Source organism: Myiozetetes cayanensis, unplaced genomic scaffold (genome assembly GCF_022539395.1).
Source record: "Myiozetetes cayanensis isolate MyiCay16 unplaced genomic scaffold, myiCay2020 scf32, whole genome shotgun sequence".
Lineage (NCBI taxonomy): Eukaryota > Metazoa > Chordata > Aves > Passeriformes > Tyrannidae > Myiozetetes > Myiozetetes cayanensis.
Window position 1 is genome coordinate 395,218 of NW_026087544.1, and position 22,724 is coordinate 417,941.

Consider the following 22,724-nt stretch of genomic DNA (forward strand, 5'->3'; position numbering starts at 1 on the left):
GGAAGGAGGTTAAGGAGTTTAATTTTGCTCCTGGTTCATAGAACCGATAAATGCAGCAGTGGAAACAAACTGCAACAAAGTTCCAATACTGGCTACAACTCAAATTCAAGTTCAGACTTGCACATCCGCCCTGGGGGCTGCTCCGGCCCCAGGGAGGTGCTGAGGCTCTCCCACAGCACCTGTGGTGGGCAGGATTCCATGGGCTCCCACCAGAACAGAGGGTGAGTCCTTAAATAAGGGGCTCCACAAAGTAAACTTTGCTACTTGTGATCCATGGAGATCCCGGAGGTTTTGTCCTCCCACGCCTGTGGGTTTTGGGTTACAGTCCTTTTTACTGGGACTTCAAAGCAAAGCAAACGCTTGAATTCTTCAATAAACCCATTGACTGGAGTTGCTGGAGCAAGAAATTGGCTGTAAACAATTTGGCCCCAGCTGTGGGACCCTGCAGGTGGGCACCAAGGCAGAACAAACCCTTTGCACCCCACTCATTCCCCACTCAAACAAAACGTCATGAAAATTTGAAAAAGCAGAAGAGAAACCTCCCCTTTTCAAGCAATTAGAGAAGAAAAAGCAGGAATACCATTGCATTCCACCTCAGGCAAGCAGTCTGAGCTCCTGCTCCCCAGGGGAGAGGGAGCAGCACAAAGGTTTGGCAAAGCAAAGTCCAAATTCTGCTCGTGGGCTCTGGGGTGCTCACAGGGGGGTGTTCCAACAGCACCTGGATCTGGAGAGGTTCTGTCAGCTCCTGTCTTGCTCTGGGAGCTGCTCACAGCAAGTTACTCCCTGCAGAGGGGTCTGACACATCAGCACTGCCTTCACTGCTGAGGGAGGGCAGTGCCCACTGACACCCGGCTCAGGTGCCTTTTCCTCTCGGGAACAGGCCTGGAATGTGTCCCACCCCAGGCAGCCCCCTCTGGCCACAGACCAACAGCCCTGCTGAAGGATTTCCCCCAGGCAGGAGCTGGGTGCTGACAAAGCCCCACGGCCCTGCAGGAGCAGCTCCTTCTTCAGGGGTCACAGCTGCTCCCCCTCCCCGCCGGAATTCCGGCACACAGAGCTTTGAGGAGAACGTGCATCCCAAAAACTACACAGGCCATCTCCTTCTGAGACTGAACCAACTTCCTTCACCCCTGTTCTTTGATAGTAAACTTAAACAATTAATTCCTTTGTTTTTCTGCATCAATAAAGCCAAATGTTGTGGGATTAAGTGAGAATGAACTGGACTAGGTCTGATACACTGTCTCCACACAAGGAATTACTGGTAGAAAAAGAAATCTGAAGGGATTTCTTTACTATCCTGACCCTGTTCTTGAGGGGATAGTGAGCTGTATCCCCTCACTCCACAGGGGGAAATCCCTTCTGCACCCCTGTCCCAGTCTCCAGGAGCCAGCAGAGCCCTGAGCCCTCTGCCACCCCGGTCCTGTCACTCCCCAGGTGCTGAAGTGACCTCCCTTCTCCTGCCATGTCCCTTGGTGAGCAGGACTGGGCAAGAACACAACAAGGGAGAGTGAAAGAAGCAGAAACCCCAACACGGACCCTCTCTAGATGTCACCGTGGAAGGTGAAGGCTGAAAGGATGAGGAGACACAGGGTGTCCCCCCAGCATCTGACCTTGTGTGGGCAGGCTGAGCAGTGCCCTGCTCAGTGCAGCACTGCCAGAACACAGCAAAGAAAACTCCTCCTTCCTTCCCTGTTTGTCTCAGCCAGGCCTCCCTCCCTCTCCCGAGTCCTCTGCAGTCCCAGCTGTCTCCGTCCCTGCAGTCAGACCCGTTTGGCAGCGATGTGACCAAACCTGCCCTGGTGGTGCTGGTGCTGGTCCCCACTCCCTGGCAGTGCCGGCACTGTCAGAGCTGGAACAGGGGGTTGTATTTCCTGATCTCCTGCAGCAGATGAGCCTTGTCCATGTTGGCTTCTGCAAGGGCCAGTTTCATGGTCTGCAGCTCCCTCTGCAACTCTGGCACTTGCTTTAGCTACAAGAGACAAACAGAAAACAAGGCAGAGTTTCCAAGGTGCACAGTGACCTGCTCAGAGGAGAACCAGAGCAGGAGCTTTTGAGATTAATTACATGGTGTGACACAACTTCTCTTTGTGCAAGATTCCTGTTTTTCTAACAAGGAACTGGACACAGTGGGAAGATGGACCCAATCAGAAAAAATAACCAGGTTTCTAAAAGGGAACAGGAAAGTTTATGCTGGGCAAGGTGCCCTCACTCCTCAAAACACCCACAAGAGGAGGCCCACGCTGCTCCCCTGGGCCTCTGCCTGCAGTTTCACCACACCCACCAGGGACTGCAAACACACGAAGGCCAAGGAGAATTTCCAGCCCCCTGACAGCTCGCTCCTTGTCCAGACAGCAACAGGCAGCGGTGACTCACCTGCAGCCCATGTGCTCCTGCTGCTGGGCCTGCCAAGACAGGCTCTGCTGGGGCCTTTTGCCCCTCAGGAACTGACACAGGTTTTTCCTCTTTCAGTGACTCCTTCCCCTGGGGAGCTGGAAAGCAACAGAACACATTCAGGAGTGGACATCCACATAACAGGGCTCTTGGCACAAAAAGAATCATATTTTTTTCCTTCTCCCTCCGCTCCCCTTTTTAAGCAGGGAAACAAAATTCTCTTTTTCATTTTAAAATGAAGAAACTAAAACAAGGGAAGAGGCAGAAAGGGGTCCTGACTGTGTGTGCTCAAGGAAATACCAAGTTTGAATTCCCACACTAGGAAAGAGAGGCAGGGACTGCTCCCACCCCAGAGCCCATCCTTCCCAGCAGCAACCACCGTTCAGTTCCAGTCTCCTCCAGCACAGCCTGGGGGTGCAGAGGGACAATAAAACCAGCTCCTGGACATTGCTGACCTGTGAGATAGAACACACCGTCATCCTTGCGCCTCACGACAACGTGATCCACTGCCAGGGTGATGGGGACAGGGCCAGGGGAGGTGGGATACACCCGGGGGCTGTCATCCTGGGAAAACACAAAGCAGAGAGGAGATGAACTGCTGTGACAGCTCTGGCCCTCTGGAAAGGATTCCCCTTGCCTGCACCCTCCTCAGGAGCAGCATTCCTGACCAGCAGCACTGCCAGAGCTCACCGAGGGCACCCACCCCACGGAAAGGCCTGGCTGCATGAGCAGGGCTGCATGTGAGTAGTAATCAACAGTTCCCTTGGGTTCCCTGTTCATCCCTAAGGCAGTTTTTAGAAGCAAAGCCAGCCTCAGGAAAACAGAAGCTCTACAGAGGCCCCCGGCAATCCCACGGGGTCCCTTCCCAAGCAGAATCTTCCAAGTGAGCTCTGCCCTGGCTGCCGTCCCGGGGGGAATCTCTGGCTCCCCACACACTCACCTGCATGGTGATTTTGGCATCCACAACCTCTATCTCCATGGGGATCACCTCTGGAAGGATCTCATCCTCGAGGAAGGGGCCCAGGCCGGTGAGGGAGGACATGCAGAGCTGGGTGTGGCAGCCCCGCAGCAGCACCCGCAGGAAGCCGTTGCGCTCGGCCAGCGGGGAGCGGGCGGCGGCGCCGGGACCCCCCTCCAGGCGCAGGCACAGCTCGGGCTGGGGCGGGCTGGGCACGGGGCCCGCAGGCTCCTCCGCACCCGGGGCTCCTGCAGCTGGAGCAGAGAGGAGTCACTGCGGAGCGGGGCACCACGAGCCAGCTCTAAACCCAGAAAGGGCATCTTGGAGAGCCCATTTCTGTCCAGGTGCAGAGAGCAGCCAGGCTCACAGTGACCTCAGGCTGACCTCATCTCTCACATGAAACGAATCCACGGTGGAACTGCTTTGGGGTCTGTTTACTCAGGAGTTATCTTTTTTGGGGGGTGGGGGATTGATTGTTTTTGGATTTGGGTTGGGTTTTTTTAATTCGAGTTTAGCCCTGGGGAGGTACCCTAGACCAAAAGCATTTTTCTCAGTTCAGGAATAAATTCAGGGTTTCCCTAGATAGCTCTATTCACCCTTAATTCATTTCATACATCCTAGCAGGAATTAAAAAAACCCCAATCAATGATTACTAAGCCCCACAGAGCCTGACTGCATAGGCATTTGGGAAACATCTTTGAAATGCCAGATCTGAACCTTCACAAGTGAGTTGTATTCAATCCTAACCACCCCAAACACTGAGGTCCCAGTTAATGGAATATTCCCCGAGCAAGGCTGGTGTAAAAGCCAGTTCTAAGAGCACAGCTGTAAAAGCAGCTGAGTCCCAGAGCAGTGTCTCACCCACGTAGCCACGCAGATACTGCCACATCCCCACGTTGTTCAGCTGCTCTGGAACCACGTTCATCACTTGTACAGCCACAGACAAATCATCCCCTCGTGCCTCTATGCCACAGTTCACCTCATTCATCTTCAACACGAGGACAGACACCTGAAACAGCCACCAAGAGCTCATTGACTACAACAAACTTCCAGCACCCCTCAGGGACAGAACCCCAGTGCCAGGGCACAGGACTGACCAGCTGCAGGCTGGGGTCTTCACTCTGGGATGTGGAGCTGTTCACCTCAGGGGACAATCCACCCTCATCCTCGGCCATCAGGCTTGTCCTGCTGCCTGTGTCACCGTGGGCCTGGGGAAGCTGCCTCGAGGGAAGAGGGTCCAAGCTGGGTTCTGAAATGAAGTAACAGCAAAAACAACTCGATTCCATTTCTTTTTCTGGTTTTGAGAAGTCCTGATGTCAGCATCTGCCTGGATCTCATGGCCTCTGAGCCTATACCATCCTCTGGAGAACTCTCTCCAGCTCCTGTGATGAGTTTAAGCAATACAGAGTTGAAGTGAAAGATGTCCAGAGTACCCTATATCCAACCAGCCCTTCCTAAGCCATTCCTAAACACTCCATACCCCCTCCAGTTACAGCCCCTGCTCTGCTATGGTCTCAGGACATCGCTGTTATGTGCAGGGTCACCCTCCCCCCTCATTTACACTCCTCGTCTCAAAGAAAGGAGGAGCCACTGGGAGGAACTGGTGATGACCTTCAAAATTAAGGAGTAACAAAAGCGATTCCACACAAACACAGCATGGAAGGGTTGCCCACAGCACAAAGCTGTTCATCACTGGGAGAGGAGGGCAGAGGAGAAGCCAAGGGCTTGTACCAGAGTCTGTGAGCATCACGAAGCCGTCGCTGCCATCGCTGTCCACGGACAGCCCGTCCTCGGGGCCGCTCCCATCCACGGACGTGGCATCGAAGGAGTGCTGGGACAGGGTCCTCTTCATGGAGAAGAAACGCATCCGACCCCCGCCCGGGGTCACTGCTCCCTCCTCTGCTTTGGGCACGGAATCCCTACAAAGAAACCAACACAAACCAGTGATAAAGGCAGACAGCTGAGCATGCAGCTTAAATGGATATTGGGCTGGACTCTGACCTCTTGCAAGTCAGACTTTAGTGTCCTCAGACCAGCTCCAGGAGGTGAAGACTTAACCCATCTCCAACCCAAAGCAGAAGGGGAGCAGTTAAGTCTCTGTTCCCCCTCCTGCATCCCGGGAGCCTGTGCTGCTCACCTGGCTGGGGGCAGGGAGAGCATCCTCTGCATGGTGGAGGCCATCCTGTCCCGGCTCAGGCTCAGCGCGTCCTTGGTGAGGGACATGGCCTCCTTGGTGAGGTCCATCGTCACGTGCAGAGCCTCCTTCGTGGCATCCTTGGTGATGTGCAGAGCACTGGAGAGCTCCACCTCGATGTTCCTCAGGGGGATGAGCTCTGCCTGGACGTCGAGGGCGACGCCTCCGCTGCCCGAGGGCTGTGCGTCCAAGGTCGGGCTGGAAGGGAGAGCAGGGGGGCTCTGAGGTTGGCTGCTGGTCTCTGCTGGTCTTTCTGCAACCAGGGCTTCCACGGCTTCATGTGCTTCCTCTATCAAGCCCTTCTCCTCTGTGCCCTTACCACGTGGAGCTGCACTCAGAGCTCCGTCACTCGCAGACCTTGAGAGTGACTCTGGCGGGACACTGGCACTGGTATTCCCGACCTCACTGTCCTCTGGAAGCTCCGAGCTGCTGCACACTCCCTTCTCTGAGCTGCTCTCTGATTTCAGCTCCTTCTCTTCGGCCACCAGCCCCTCCTTGCTGTCTGAAGGCGAGAGCTCGGACTCGATCAGGCTGGTTGTGTCTGAGTCAAGGGATCTGGCTTCCAGGACAGACCCTGGAGCAGGGTTCATGAGCAGGGCCACTTCAGCACTGTGGAACATAACTCCCACACAAGCAGACATGGGATCTAAAGGACACCCAGTCACTTCCTGGGTGTCTTGGGCCAGCTGCTCCTGTAGCGTCTGCAGGACCTCCTTCATCCTGAGCAGCACCAAGTACTGGTAGTGGTTGAGCCGAACTTTGACATGAACAGATGAGGACATGAGCACGTGGATATCAGCAGAGGCTTCCAGCTCTTCACTGTCTACTTCATCATCAACTTCACAGTCAGATTCTCCCAAGACATCCATTGTCTCTGGGGCCTTGTAGATGTTCTTCAGATCCTGGTCAGTCTTTGATCTTTGCCAAATGCTGTGTTCTCTGGAAAGGTTCTCATTCTTTGAGTGGTTGCTAAAGCTGGCAGAAGGCTTGATTTTCACCTCAGAGGCAGCCAGTTCCTGTCGTTTAGATATCTGAGCTTGCCTCCACCTCTTGGGCAGGCAGGCCCAAATGGAAAGGGGAAAAGGGTCAATAAAGCTCAGGGCTCTGCCCTTGGAGCTTTCAGCCCCCTCGAAGCCCAGGGAAAGCTCGGTGAAATTCAGAGACCACAGATCTGCAGAGGCAGAGGGTTTGTGCAGCAGCTGGGGCAGGCCTGGCTGCTTCTGAGGCCTGTCATCCACGTGGTAGGCGTGGCGCAGGAAGAGGGTGTGCAGGAGGCTGAAGCTGCCCTGGGACCGGGGGAACTCGGTGTAGCTGGCGTGGAAGAACTCGGAGCCCGCGAATTTGCGGAAGAGGCTCTGCAGGTCCTGGCAGCCGCAGGACGGGGCGTGCCGGGTGTTGGTGGCTGTCACCTCTGACGTGCCGATGCAGAGGCTCTGCGGGCGATCCCGATGGTCCGTGACCTTCTTCTCCACCGGGATGTTGAGCTACAGGGGGAAGAGAGACACTGCCTAATCTGCACGAGAACCTGAGCACCGGCTTTACTGCCCACAGACCAAACGAGACCAACACAAGGGGCAGACAGAGGAAAGGCAGGGCACTTGTTTCCTCACTGTGGACTCCAGCTGTGTCCTGGTCTCGTGTTCCTTCCACAACAGGGAGAGAACAGTGAAGGCAGGGAAAGGGAGGAAAAGAACGGTACCTTCAGGCGGAAGCCGTCCAGTCGGACATCAACGTGCTCGTCACGCTTGCCTGAGTCCTCCAGCTTGTAGATGGCTTTGAACTGCTCCAAGCTGCGATAGAGATCCAGGCAGAAGAGGTTGATCCAGAGCACACTTGCTGTGTCCAGGGTGAGAATCAGGCCGTTCAGCTGCACATACAGGTTTGGGCATGGAACTAGAACATGGAACAGATAAATAAGAGCAGAAAAGGCCCCTTAGGTCTCTGCAGCTCAGTGCAGAATCTGCACTGACAGCACCAATGCATAAACTTTATCCCACCTTCCCACAGGCAAAAGAAATTTTAAAATTAGGGAGGCAAACATCAGGAAACTAACAACAATGGACAGAGAATATCTGGGGTTAACACACCTAAACAACTAAGAACTGATGATTCTTAAGGAAACTTATGAAAGAAGGTGCTAACCTTGGTGTATTACCTGGAAAGTCCTGATTGTCTGGGAAGTAATACTCTGTGAATTCAATATGGATTGCAGACACCTGGTCAGGGAGTTTGAAGAATTTTCTACTACATGAAACCAAGGTGGAGGGTTTCTTACTTTGTTGCCCAGCTGTAGAAACCTGAAAGCACAACAGAATGTAGCTGTGCAGAACTCAGACATGGTAAACCCAAGTGTCCCAGTAACCCCACAGCCACCTGTATTCAATCCACCTGACTTACACATCAAACTGCTTTCAAATAAAAATAAAAATTTCTTCTACCTGCTTATATTGCCAGCTCCTCTCCTTTGAGGAAATTCAGTTCTTTATGTCTCCTGTCACTGCTAGTAAGAGCCACGACAAGCAGAATTAGGTGACATGAGCAATCAGAATGAAATCTATTATAGTGTCTGCAAGATCAGCAGCACGTTGGTGAGTCCACTGGAGTATCTGGTGCTGCAAAAAGCTCTTGGAGAGGCTACAGGGCACAAAAACCTGCTCTTGGAGAGGCTACAGGGCACATGGATGTAGGGCCTGATCCAGGATAGGGATGCTCTGTCCCAAGTAAGAAAGCCTGAGGTAGGACTTATCCTCTGGTCAAAAATCCACATCCTCATGGACTTCTCAAAGATATGGGATCTTTTATGCTGGGCCTGCCTACTGCTTGGTGCAAGCTTAGATATGAACAGAGGGCAGAAACCTGTGTTTATGCAATTTCCTCTGAACATGAAAACTACCAGCAGTTCATACTTGGGTTACAGGTTTAACATCCAACATCCTAACGGCATCTGGGCTCCCTGGGCAGGGCTCGGTTTGTCTCGGACGAGGTGGGATCTGAATGATTTATTTCAATCATATCTGATTAAATTCCTTTTTTAAAAATGCCATGGACATCTCCAGACCCTGCTCAGCTCCCTACCTGGTGCACATCCAGGTCGTCCACGCGCACCACGACGCAGCTGGAGCGGAGCCGGTGCCAGGGCGGGTGCCGGAGCTGGGGCAGACTCGTGGGAGGGGCCCGGCCTTTCTCCGGGGGGCTCCTGTGGGGGCTCTGTGGGGCGTCTGTGGGGACAGACAAGCAGAACCAGCAGGGTTTTAGTCACCTCCTTTGCATCAAACTCCACCATCAGCACCGACAGCCATGTGCTTACTGAGCAGAATGAACAGCCCCAAAATTAGAAACAGATGAACACAGCTGGGCAGGGAAAAAACCTCAGGACTTCTGAAGGAAGAACACTGTGAAAGATGAGTCTGCTCTGTGGCAAGAGAACACATTCTTCAGCCAGGTCTTAAGTACTTCATTTCATCCTTATAAACTCATAGAGAAACTCAATAATAAGCCCATCCATCCTTGTGCAGAGCTACCCCAGGATGACAGTCACTTTCCTTTGACATTATATTTATGATTTTTAGAGTGCTATGGATTTCTGCATCAACAAATCAGCCTACTCAACTAGGGAGGGGCAACCAGAGATATTGCTGGATGGAGCAAAATTGGTAGCATCTCCTGCTTCACTAGTCTTATTAAACACCATTACCTGGTTTCTTTCTGAAGGGGGAAAGTGGAGTCCTGGCAAAGGCAGGGTCCATTTCTTCATAAAGCTTCTCAATCTTGCTTTGAAATTCACTGACCAACTTCCTTGCCCACTGTCCCCGTGTTTCCATTGCTTCACTGTACCTCACCCAATGCTTGCAGGCATCTCCTGCAGGAAAGCAAACATCCTGGCTTTAAAAACTGAGGTTCCTTTCTTCTAGTTCTGCCTGGAGCCAAAGAGGAGGACTGTTCTTCAAACTCTCTTTTTATCCCCCTCCTCAAGTTGTGAGGCCACAGGCTCCTTACCTGCCCTGTGGAAAGGATAATAGTCAAAGGCCATCCTCCTGAAGGTCAGCTGGATGGCACCTCCCAGCATCCCATGCTTCAAAGCACCTGTGGGAAACAGAACAAAGAAAACAATGGTCAGCCCTGCAATCTGAGTCCTGATCCAGGAGAAATCACAACTACGTTGCTCTGATTGCCACCACTGACTGACTGACACTGTGGCCAGGATCAGGGGACCATCTTTAGAGAGCTGTATCAAAATCTTGTCCTAGGCAAGGACACCTGAACACAACCAGCCTACAGTTTATATGGTAAGAACCAGACCTAGAACCTCAAATCCCAAACTGCAGCACCCCATTGCTTTCGAACCCCCTTCAAGACAGAAAACCACCGCCTGGGGTGATGCTTTCCTGTGCTGCTGCTCTCCCCACCTGCCTCCCGGGCGTGGCTGTCGTCGCAGATGTGCAGGTCCAGGCGGGAGATGAGCAGGTGGTACGAGGACTCCTTCATGTCGTGCTTGTCAAAGTACTGCCCGATGCTGCTGGGGCTGGGCCCAAAGGGCTGGGCCCAGGACTGCTGGGCACTGGGAGCGGGTGGGGTGACCTGTGGGAGAGAGACAAGCTCGGTAAGAACTGAGAGAGAGGGGAAAACAGAGAGGTTATAATGCACTTCAGCAATTTATGCCATCTCCCAGCCTGCAGGGCATCAGTTTATAGAAACTGAATTGGGATTCCCTTTCTTACGTTTTCATGAGCAAATCTCTTTGTTTCCCCTGGCAGCCCAACTTCCAAACTCACTCACCTGTACAGACTCTGGAGCCAAGCTTTTCCTCTGCTGAGCAGATTTCTCCATGGCCTCGCTCAGAGACTCGGCGTATTTCATCATTGCCTTCAGCTGGGAGTCTGTCAGCACCCACAGCAGGTCATCCAGGAGAAACATCAGCTTGGAGGCCACCACATTGCAATCTTTGGTCTGAAACAGGCGAGGAGACAGGGACTTCAAAAACTGCCACCACAGACACAGAGCCTTCGTAATACAGAGAAAGAAAGGAGGCTGCTCTGAAACTCCTCTGAGATGCTATGGGCTGGACGTCCACAGCACCTCCTCTCAGGTGCAAAGTAGTCAAAGACACCTTCTCTTTAGGAGGCAAACTGCTCACAGGTTTAAAATGGGGAAAAAGAAAAGGGAAAAAAAAAAAGGAGACAGTTTCTTTCTCTCTCTTTTTTTTTTTTTAATCATCACATTTCCATTGACAGCTAAAAATCAGGCTGCCAGGCTTTCAACTCCCAGAACGGAGCTGACAGCTCTCCTTGGGATGTTCAAACAGATTGAAAAACTCGCTCCATCCATGATATCCTCCCCTGGGAAATAAACTGCTTTGACGTTTGGTAAGGACACAGCTGTCTCTGACAGAAAACAGGGAGTGACACACCAGCTTGGGCTCGGCATTTCTGAAGGGAAAGAAGGGCTGCTGAGGAACGTGGGAGGAAATATCATCACTGCACCAGGCAGCGAGACTGTGTCCTGCAGAGCATGGAGGACACTCTCACCCTTCTCTTGAGAGAGATCTGGATCCTCCCCTGGTTGGTGATGAGTCTCAGAGGAGTAGTGACAGGATCCTGATCACCATTGTCCGTGGCATCTGCTTCTATCCTCAGTGTCTGCCAGGTGAGCTCTTTGAACGTCAGAACCTGCCCGGGAGGAGAAAAACACTGAGATTTTCACAACTTTAAGGATTAGTAAAAACCACTCAGAAGATGTGAAATAAAACAAGGCCACACAAAATCACTCATCACACTTTTCCTCCGGGATCCCAACACAAACCCAACCCAGACAGCGGCCTGGGCGCCCCGTGGTCGGGGTGGTCCCAGGGGGGCTGTGACAGGCAGGATGAGTGCTCACCTCTCCCCTCTGTGGGTCGGTGATGCGGGTGAGGCGCAGGTCACTCTGCTGCCAGTTGGGGTTGACACTGTAGCCTTGGAGCTGCCAGAGCTCAAAAGAAGCGTGAAAGGCCTTAGAGTGAATCTTGATGGTGATGGAATTGACAACAATAAACATCCCCTCCACAACCTTCTCAGCAAAACCATATTCACTGCAAAGAGAAGAGACCTCCATGTCATCCCCTGTCAGACAACAGGCCTGGCACAGGTAAGGCTCACACACAGAGGCTCCAAGGTTTAGAAGCAACATCAGAGGCACTTAAACCTGCGTGCAGGGAGGTGACTCAGGGAGAACAGCAGCCCCCACAGCCCAGCAGGATGTCAGGGAGAAGCCACAGGGCTCGGGGTCTGACCTTTGTCCGGCAGCCAGAGCAATGGGGGACTGTCCATTGGGCGGCCGAGGCTCCTCGCACGTCCTCATCTCCACCTCCACCTTGTCCAGGTACTGCAGAGACACAATGGGAGCCTTCAACACCACACCCAGCCTCCAGCACAGCCCACCAGCAGGGACAACCAACTCTGGAGTCTCTTGCCTCTCCAGGAGTCTCAAGTGTTAAAGCTCTCACACCATCAGTGCCCAGATCGCTGGGTAACCCAAAACCCCAGAACTGGGAAAAACAAACAACAAAACAGGCACAGGGTTGTCCTGGACTTCCCTGAGAGCTCATCTGGCTCCATCCTGCAGTGAAATGCAGATCTCATGAGAGGGCACTCGTCGCCAATCAGGACTATGTGCTCCCCATGTGCTAAGGGCCTGGAGGACTCAGGTCAAATAAAAATTTGAGCCCTTCATGGTTCCCCTCTGCAGAATTTTTCTCAAGCAGAAGGGATTACAAAGATTGAGGAAGAAAAGAAAGGGACAAGAGGCAACATTACCAGGCAGATCGGGTGTGTTTTCAGCTTTGTCCACTGGATCTGAAAAGATAAAGTTGAGGTTACAAGGGTTATCTTTGCATTGGAAAGTTTCAGAAACTGCAGGAAACCACCAGAGACCAAACTTTGAGCCCCATTTCTCTGAGAAATGTCCACAATGTCTCACTGTATCCAGGTCAAACAGAGACACAGACAAGACATTCCAGACATCAGATCTACAAACCCAGATGAGCTTTTGCCTCTCAGATATCGTCACGAGTAATAGATATTCTGCAGGTCAAATTCTGTTATGGAGAACATTCCTGGCCTTGAAGAGTTTACACCTAACTGCTGCTGTTACTGGAAGTCAGGCACCTCTTTTGAAGACTGTGCACAAACCAAAGGCTCCATTTTATTTCCATACAGCAACACTCACTCTGCAGTTCTTGTAGGAGGGAGAACAAACGTTTGTTACTAAACTAAGCAGATCTGACTCTAAAAACAGAGCACATCAGATGAGTAAGACAAACTCATTTTTATTGTCACTTGGCAGAGTAGAACCCTATTTCTTTCATAGAAAGTCTCTTCGACATCCTAATAACTTTCACATTCCCGTAATGCAACGATGGTTAGTACCAACTGCAATTAAGCAATCTGGCAGTTCATATCAGCTAAAAGAAAGACACTTTCTGCTCTAAAAAGTACAAGCAGGAAGAATTTATAAGAGTCCAGCGTGCAAAGTGCACAATCTCAATGATCCTTCCCGTGAATGGGTAACTTTACATCTGAATGGGGCCTCAGGCACAGCCCCCCGTCCCGCTCACCCTGATCGAGGCCTTGTTGCAGTAGACACGAGTGATGGCGAGCCAGGTGGGCAGTTCCAGCACATTCTGCAGCACCTCCTCATCCAGCTCCAGGTTGGTCAGCTGCCCCTGACCTTTCAGTGTGCTCAGGTTGATTTTGTCTGGGGAGAGATTCTTGGTAAACCTACAAGAGAAGAAAGAGGAAACTCTAAAAACAGCCCCCAGCAAAGCTGCTGTGACTGCAGGAGCATTTCAGAGCTATTTTAATACCAGAATCTCTTTGCTGTTTTGTGAAACCCCTTCTTGAAACCCCTTCTGACACTTTCAAACCCCAGGCATGTTGCTTGTTCCAGAAAAAAAAACACCTCTACACTTTGACATTTGAAGGACTTTTTTGTTTTAAACCAAATTCAACTCTGAGAAACTGAAAGTTCTTTCTAAAGCTCTGGATCCTGGAAACCAGCAAAACTGCACTAGGACAAAACAAAAGAAAACAAAGCCTAAATGCAACAGCTCAGCAGTTTTATCCTCCCAGAACTACGACGTCAGCAGTGAGCAGTTTAATTCTCTAGATTCTTTTCACCCAGGAAAGCAAAGGATCATCAGTGTTTAAATACACCCAGGAGGGTGGTGGAGGACAATCCAACTTCTCAGCAAGAAACTGCATATTCTAGAGTGAGTTCCAGCAGCTGCTCTGCTGGCTGGGAGCTGCAGGGGTACACAGAGTGTGTGATTAGTGCTTGGAGTCCTGTTGTGAGCACCCACAACCCCAGACACGGGTGAGAATTAGAGCAAACACCTCCAGAGGCAAACAAGAGCATCCTTGTGTTGCGTCAGAGAACCAGCTCTGCTGAAAGCTGATGGCATCGTGTCCACTCGGGATTGGGTACTAGGAATAAACCAAACACAGCCTGGACAGGTAGGTGATACAAAGCCCTTAAGCTCCCAGGCTGCTGTGGGCAGGGATCAGCTCAGGGTGGGTGCAGAGCAGCTTTCTCACACCTGCACAGAGGGATCAGCCCCTGGGCTCAGATTCTCATCCCGGGATAAGCGTGCTCAGAGGGGAAGCTGCTTTCAGCTGGTAATGCAGAGGAAAAGCACAAGCACATGCCTGATCCAGGGCATCACTTTTATTTAGTGTGTAGGCGTATCAAAAATACCAGCACAGAGTGGAAGAACAGCAGGGCTGTGAAACAGGACACTGCAGAGCCCAGTATGAAACACGACCCAGCTAAACCAAATAACTATTTGTCACCATCTCCAGGGAAAGGCTGCAGAAATCCTGCTGAGCAGGTACCAAAACCACCACCAGTGCTACCAGACTCTACAGAAGAACTCCTTCCAGAGTTCCTGCAGACCTGGAGCTCACACGTGCCAGGTCTCCACTGCTTCCCAAGAGGAGCCACCTTGGGCAGTTCTGGGGAGGAGGAGCAGCAAGTTCAGACAGAGGTGGATGTTTGCTGGCAGGCTCACTCCATTCACCTCAGCCACAGCATCCTCCTGGCAGCAGGGACTGCTGGCTCAGAGAAAGCAGAATGAAAACAGTGGCTATTGGGAAAACTGACACGGGAGGATATTGGCACTTTTTTTGTTGGTTTTTTTTGCAAGCCTAACAGAAGCCAAGCAGCACTGAGCCAGTAAACTCACAGGGCAGCACTCCTTTAGAGCCTACTGGGATTACCCTGGCAAAAGTCAACCCTGAAAATCTATTTGCTTAATTATCAGCTTGAATATATATAAAAACACGATGTCACTGCTGAAAACAGATGCCCCATTCCTCAGCCTGCATATCCAGAGGCCACAAACCCACTGACTGCAACAGGGAGTTAGGCCCAATCTGACTGCTGGCCCAAAGCCAGGCCAGAGTCATAAATAAATTTACATTTACATTTGTAGCTGTCTCGCCACACTGTCTCCAACCAAGCAACGCATAGACAGACAATGTCAGAAGACATCTGAAATCATAAAACTTCTCCTCAGATCCATGTCTGATCACCCTGCTGCCACACAGACCCTCTTCTCATGTAGTCAAGGAAGCGTCTCTGCCTCAGCCTCCTCCCCGTGGTTCTCCAGCCACCACTCCCAGCTCCACACGTGCATTTCTATTGATACCTTCACCACTATGGCCAGCACAGGGGAGAACTAATTAGCTGTACACCAGTGACCTTGATTTTGCTTAATGACAAGCACCATCTCTTGGCAGAAGTGAGGGTATGGCTCGTGACAGCAGCCACAGCTGCGGGAAGCTGGGAAATCCCTCCAAACACAGGTAAGGCACGAACTGGTGAGCTCCATGTGAAATCAGCCCAGCAATGCTGAGGGCCCAGGAACGGCTGCAGAACCAGGATCTTGCCTTCACAAGAGTCACAGCAAGGGAAGAAATGAGGATTTTCTGTTTTGATTTGGAACACAGATATGTAATTTAAGTAACTGTGGCAAAAGGACAGCAATTGGACATGGGAAAAAAAAAACCTCAACAGCTATATTCTGACCAATGCAGATTTGCTTCTTCCCAAAACCTTTTCCAGTCTTGCCTGGTCTGGTTTTGAACAGGGCATTTAGTGGGATTTCCATCTTCCTTGGGAAGACCTTCTACAATTCAAAAATTTCTGTGACAGGTCATTTCACCTCATGATCAAACTTCTTATCTCAGGAGCCACAGAGCAGGTTCACTTGAACAAAAGGTTCAGAACTGCTGAAAGAACAGGTCAGTGACTTCCCAAATCAGGGCTACTCTCAAGGAAGGCAACAGTGGAAGCTCTAACTGCAACACACGTCTGAGGATTAACTGAAAAATAACTTCGAAGGAAATAAAACTGGGCAAGTGATCAACCCTTCTGTAGAAAGGGAAAAAATAGCTGGCTCGAAGTCATGCAGGAAGAGCTAAATGAAAGCCTCTTCAAAAAGAAAAGCCATTTTACTTCCTCGAGGCTTTGCTCTAAGCAGGACCCACTGCCTGACAGCAGGCACAGCTGCTCTGCAGACAAGGACAGGGCTGCAGAGCAGGAAGAGAAACACGCTGAATTAGCAGAGGATGGGACTGATGATTGCACAGCACGAGATGGTGCCCAGATCTAGCAGAGTTGGTATCACCCCACTTATCACAAACCCATGTAGAGTTTAAGGGAATCCAATCAACACCAAACCACCCAATTGTTTAGGAGACAGAAAGCACTACATTTACAACCACCTCTATCTCCAGCTGCACACTGTGCACAGCTCTGTGTGCCCCAGATATCCCGGGAGGCAGGAACACCTTCCCCTGTGGACAGTGAGGTCCCAGCACAATCAGCTTCCTCCTGCTTCAGTCACACAGCAAACTGTTCCCACATGCCCAACACCAGCCTGTCCCACTCCTTATCAGGGTGGATTTAGGCACACTCACAGCCCTGTACACACAGGTCACTGCTGATGGCTTCACATTATCAGCTTTCTGTTTTTCCAGCCTTCAACTGCATTGAATGAAAGGCTGGACCTCTCAGCCACCCAAAGCCAAACACAAAACATCCTGATGAGTAATCAGTTGTCTTGGCTACGTGTTACCTACTGCAATACAACATGGCTAAGAGAAAAAGGCTTAGGATGTCAATTCGAAGTCAAACTTGCAGGGGAAAACTCAGCACTTCCAAGCAGATAAGACAGGAGTCTGAATCATTACACAAAACAGGACATCAGTTCACTCCTCCTACAGCCCTCCCTCAGGCCTCAAGGACACTTTCTTGTTCTGAACAGAAATTTCTCCAAAAGGTTCTGAATGCTGAGACACTCCAGACCAGGTGTGCTCCTGGGTCGACACCCACCAGCACCACACCGGGTACTGGGAGACCTGGAAAGCAAACCACGAACCCATCTGAGAGGAGAAGAGAGGCTGGGTCTCTGCCAAGGGCTGAACTCCACCTCGCTGAGGGGCTGCTTTACTATTTCTAGCTCCTCAGCTGGACACTCAGTGAAGTTTAAATGCCAGCTGCCCCATGCTCCCAAATCTGGAACGAAAACCCTCAGCAGCTGCCAGGGAATTTCCCAAGTCTAAACCTCAAGCAAATACTAATACACAAAAGAAAACCATGGAGAAACAAAAAATACATGCACTAGTCCAAAGCCCCACTTCTTCGTCCTGCAATCCAGTCTGCAGTCTTGCTCCCAGCCTGCAGAAACTAACAGGTTATTACATCATTCAGACTCAGCTGAAGAGCTGCAGAGGAGGCAAGGGCTCAGGCACTACAAGAGCAATGAGAAGAGTCCTTTTGACAGCCCCTTCCCATGGCAGAGGCTGAAGGGCTCTGGAGAGGTTCCACACAGAGCTCTGCAGACCCAAAGCTGCCGTGACAGAGCTCCAGTCACATTCTCCTCCTGAGCTACTGAAGTGCAGTTTATTTCTGCTGCAACAAGCATCTGTTCAGCATTCCAGAAATGGCACACTCGTGTCTCGAGCCAAGGGGAAGTGTCTGGAAGTGCCTTGCACCCAGCAGCTGACACGTGCTCTGTAAAACTGGCCACTCAGTTCCCCTGGCGAAGAGCAGCACAGCAACCCTGATTTCAGAGGTTACAACCCTGACTTCAGAGGTTACTCTCTGTGAAGGGAAAATGTCACGTCTGGTCTGTGCCCACTCCCTTCTCCCATCCTGTCTTGAACAAAGCAGTGGCAGATGTGTGCTACTTTACCCATAGCTGGGGTTGTGTCTTGCCTTGATATTAAAATTCCTTGATATTAAATTTTTTAAAAGTAATAAAAGCCATCAAAATGTACTGGGAAAATAAGAAACTTCCAAATGAAGACATGGATAAAGGGTTTGCATCCAGCCTTTTGTGCCTTGCTGGGCACAGCACATAAGAACTCAGAGACAGCTCGAGGCCAGCGGTTTGGTGCTGGTGCAGCCACTGCTGGGACCTGACAGTCCTTCTTTCTCATAAACTGCCTCACGGTGTCCTGCCACGAGCTGCTTCATGCTCTGGACCCCACCGTGTGCTCGGGGGCACCAAAGGAACCGTCACCTGGCCCAACAGCCCCCGCTGAATGGCGGGAACAGGCGCTTTGCAGACGGGGAAGGAACAGGGGTTTTTATCAGTGTTTAACTGCTGGCAGCTCTGTGGTTTCATGAACTTCCCATTGGTGCAACAGCTATTTTAGGCAAATGATCATCTTAGAGATCGTCACAAAAATTTCCCTCATCACCCAAGGAGGATATTAAAGCAGCTAAAGCCAAAATTGCAAACTTGGTCTCAATTCTAGCGAAAAGCCTCTGTCCCAGGCAGGGTTCTTGCTGCCTAAAATCACTCATGCTTCTGTACCTTCCTCAGGCCGTTCCCAAATGCGGTTTCCTTGCTTTCCTCCTTACCCACCATGCTCGTTAAATTGCTTCCAGTTAATTTATAATCAAGGTCAGGAGGCTGGGAGAAGCCTGAAGGTTGATGGTAAGCACATGTCTCTTACAGTGGTAGCTCTTCCAAACTCGGAGGGTGTCCAGCAGCCCTCAGGAGCTGCATGTGCCATCCTGTGACTGCAGCAAGGGCACAGCTGCAGCAGAGCACTCGAGCACGCAGAGATGCTGCAAAACACGTCAGGACAAGGGGGAAGCAAACACAGCAAACAGGAACTCAGGCTCTGCTCTCCTCCAGTGACATCCAAACTGCAGCATTTGGGCAAGAAATCGAAGAACTGAGGGGAAAAAGCATTCATTGGACTCAAAGAATTCCCCTCCCCTCTGTGCTGGGCAAAGGATGTGTGACATGGCCTGACCTGCCCGGTGCAAGCCCCAGAGCCCATCCTAATGATTCCTGAACAGAAGAGACCAAATGCCATCTTCTTGGCTCAAGAATTGCTTCTGTCTTTCATTCCTGCCTTTGGACTCACAGTTCCGAGCACAGAGCTCCAAGGCCCACCGCGGAACAGGCAGGGCTCGGGCACAGCGCAGGGCTGGGTCTGGGAGCCAGCTCTCAGATCTCTGTGTTGGCACAGAAGCACAGCTGCATGGCAGGGGTAATGCCAAAGGTATCTTTAGGGTCATGAAGGGATTCCCAGACCCTCATATCCCAGTTGGGAAACAGCAGCCCCCAGAAGCCCACGCGTTCCCCGCTCAGCGCACGCTGCGACACCCACGAGTTCTGCTGCCAAACAGATCTGGAACAAACTAAAGATACATCATGGGCCCTCCCGAGCTCTTCACTTACCCACTCCCAGCAGCTTCATCAGCTGCAAGGACTGGTGCAACTGCAAATGGAAGAGGCAAGAAAGCAAGGCAACCTCGCCTGGAAAAAGGGATGTACGACCCAATCCCTGGGAATGAGAGGGAAAGCTCCATTAAGGTGCAGCACTATTACGAGGAGCTGCACAAGGCTGTTTCTCCTGGCCAAGTACCTGACCTACACTCACAAGGACCTCAGTGTTACACTCTCCCAGGCAGCTCCACTGGTCTGTTCTCCAGCACTTTTTTTAAACTCTGTTCTAAAGCCCATCTTACTTACCCAAAAAGGTGGCTCCATACTGTCCTGAGGACAGTTTGCCAAATCCACAGCCTGATATCCCCTAATTTCTGTGGTGTACATCTGTTACACGTCTGCCCGGAGCAGCGGCTCCAGCTCTGCGCTCTCCTCAGCAAACAGGTCTCGTTTCCTGTGCTGGTCTTCCTCTCTGGCAACACCTCTGCTGACACCAGCTTTTATCTCTTCCCAGCAGCAGGACTGCACTGCATTTCCTCTGAGAGCCATGTCTTGTGTGCTGTTGGACGCCTGGTACTCCACAAGCTCACACGCTTCAACACGTGTACCAAAAGCGAACGTCACGAAGCAGCTGTTAGAGGCAGCAGGGGATAAACCTCCCCAGTGCAATTAAATAAAAGTAATTTTGGCAGGGGTTTCCACTGCAGTGCTGAGATCTCAAACACAGACGTGGTATATGGAATGGTTGGGGCAGTGGACTTGTGGATAAACACAGCCTTTGTCACACCCTGAGAACAAGGATCTGCTGTGGCTGCACTGACACTGGTTAAAGAAAAAAGACAGTGAGAAGAAGCTACTTTCAAACAAGACCAGGGAGAGGCAAAGGCAGCTCACCGGTTTTATTTTAAAGCATTAGATGTGCTTCTATGAGTAATGACAGGCTGGTAAACACAACCACACACACAACCAGCAGCCGATGCCCAGGCAGCTGACAGGGCCCCCCCGCCCAGCAGAGGGGCTGATCCCCAGGGCCTCACAGGGAGCCCCTGATGTTGGTTCCACACACTCTCCCTGAGAACCAGCACTGTGCCTGCCTGGAAGCAGCAAGAAGTGAAACCACCTAGTCTATTTGCTTTTCCAAGCTAAATATAGGACAAAGGAGTGAAAGGCACAGATGGTGAAAGCTCCGCAACTTTTGAGATTCTCCTGCTCTAGGAATTTAAGCTGCTAAAGCACACACAGGCTGAGCCTTCCCAAATACCTTCACAAGTGAGCAAAGCCCGGCTGTACCGATCGCCACCACGGCCACCCGGTCACACACGTGACATGGGATCACCGGCACGGGAGGGTGAAAGACCTCATTCACATTTCCCTGATCCTGCTGCCCCTCTCCTGACTGCTCCTTGAAAATTTCCATGGAGAGAGGGAACAAAAACACACCCCGTGCAGAACTGACTTCAAATGGAGACACAACAAGAGGAACAATGAATTATTTCATAGGCAAATGTGAGCACAAAATAAAGGCAGATTAATGATTCATGTAGCAAAATTCTTCCAGGCAAATGAGCATGGCTGAAAGAAAACCCAAAGAGAGGGTGAAGCTGAGGTACTTAGAGGAAACAAACAGCTTCATCTTTTTTATATATCATTAAACTGTGTTTGAACTGCATTTCTGCAAAACATGCACAATCCTTGTGCAAGAGACAAAGCCCAGCAGGCAAACAGGCAAAGCTGCAGAATGTTTTGGGACTCCTTGTCCTCCTTGGAACTGCCCAAAGGAGACACAGGTGAACATTAACAACAGGCCCAATTGGAGGGAAAAAGGGGCACTTGGGGGCAGGAAAGTGCTGTAACAGCGCAAGGTAAGGGAGACCAAAAAGCAAAATTAAGGAAAAGCACCAGCAAAAGTGCATTATGTACAGAAAGAGAATTGTCCATAAAAGCAACACACACAGGAGCAGCACCCAGGGATAAAGTCCAGCTCTGTTCCATCCTCCATTAAGAACTGCTTTCACCCACCTCCCCATGGTATAAACACTTCAGTGCCTCCTGACCAGAAGGATGAATCTGCACTGAATGTGACACACCGGTGCGAGATGGAATAAGACAAAACTCAGAGGTGTGGCATGTCCAAATCCCAGACCCAACGCAGAATTCCATTTAAACCAGCGCCCAGAGCAACTCCATCACCCTCTGTCTAGGACAGTGCCAGGGGAGCTGGAGCATCGAGCAACTGGTTACCCCGAGCACACAGACCCTGCACCGAGCCCATGGGGTGTGGGGATGGTGTGGGACTCCAGACACCCCCAGGACTCAGCTCCAGCCCCAGAGGGCCAGGATTCGCTCCAGCCTTGAGCCCGCACAGGTCACTCCGGGCCCCTCGCTCCTCACCCGAGCGTTTTCAGCAGCAAAGACGGGAAGGACCTGCCCACCCGCAGCTCGGAGAGCGCAGAGGAGAAGCAGAGTGCGGTGCTGTGCCCTCCCCTGCCCCCTCCGACCCGGCTCCTGTCGGTCCGTGACAGCGATCCCGCGGCCGGGACACAACACGGCGGGCAGGGGGGAAGGCCCGCCCCGAGCGTTTCCGCACAGAGCCCCGCGCAGGGAGCACCTGCTCCTGAACCCCCGGGAACGAGAACGCGAGCGGCCCCCGCTGCGGCCCCGCCCGGGCTCTGCCGGGGCTGCCCCGCTCCCCACCCGCCTCCCGAACCTCAGCGCCGCTGCCCCGCTCAGGGCCGGCCCCGACACCGGGAACCGGGCACCGACAGCGGGAACCGGGCACCGACAGCGGGAACCGGGCACCGGGAACCGGGCACCGACACCGGGAACCGACACCGGGCACCGGGAACCGACACCGGGCACCGACACCGGGCCCCGACACCGGGCACCGACACAGAGCACCGGCCCGAGCTCGGACCCCGCGGCAGGGCCGGGCCGGGCCCACCGCCCGGCACCCCCGAGCCCCGGGCACCCCCCAGGCCCGGCGGCTCCGCAGCCCCCGCGACCCTCACCTCACCCCCCCGGGAGCTCCCCAGGGCGCTGTCCAGCGGTCCCCAAACCCACGACCAGGCCCGGCCCTCGCCCCCCAGACCCCCGTGAGGAGGAGGAGGGAGAAGAGAAGGAGGAGGGCGGGGAGCGGGAGCCTCACCGGGAGAGGTGCTTCAGGATCTGCTTCTTGATGATGCCCGCCATGCCGGGCCGGCGGGTCAGGCCCGCGGGCGGAGAGACCCCATCGCGCACCGCCCGCCCCGCTCGGCACCGCCCGCCCCCGTCCCGCACCGCCCCCTCGGCACCGCCTCCTGCCCGCACCGCCCGCACCGCCCCCGTCCCGCACCGCCCCCTCGGCACCGCCCCCTGCCCGCACCGCCCCCTGCCCGCACCGCCCCCGTCCCGCACCGCCCCCTCGGCACCGCCCCCTGTCCTGCACCGCCCCCGTCCCGCACCGCCCCCGCCGCAGC

At 52.5% G+C, this 22,724-nt stretch overlaps 1 protein-coding gene across 2 annotated transcripts; it reads right to left on the minus strand.

The window, feature by feature from the left end:
* Positions 1-4: 4 nt before the first annotated feature.
* BLTP3A (bridge-like lipid transfer protein family member 3A) lies at positions 5-22,541 on the minus strand. 2 transcript variants are annotated; one of them, XM_050326850.1, is made up of 21 exons: positions 22,415-22,541; positions 13,135-13,297; positions 12,335-12,373; positions 11,812-11,903; positions 11,421-11,610; positions 11,069-11,209; positions 10,320-10,490; positions 9,950-10,121; positions 9,540-9,626; positions 9,238-9,402; positions 8,619-8,761; positions 7,699-7,840; positions 7,243-7,436; positions 5,487-7,027; positions 5,081-5,268; positions 4,447-4,598; positions 4,211-4,358; positions 3,332-3,603; positions 2,847-2,955; positions 2,374-2,489; positions 5-1,969 (listed from the first exon to the last, which is right to left on the minus strand). In XM_050326850.1, exons 1-21 carry the CDS (start codon positions 22,456-22,458, stop codon positions 1,844-1,846), a joined length of 4,395 nt encoding a protein of 1,464 aa, XP_050182807.1. In that variant the 5' UTR covers positions 22,459-22,541; the 3' UTR covers positions 5-1,843. The 2 variants fall into 2 exon arrangements, with proteins under 2 accessions (XP_050182807.1, XP_050182809.1); XM_050326852.1 differs by lacking the exon at positions 22,415-22,541 and adding an exon at positions 18,403-18,708.
* Between the last annotated feature and the right edge of the window lie 183 nt (positions 22,542-22,724).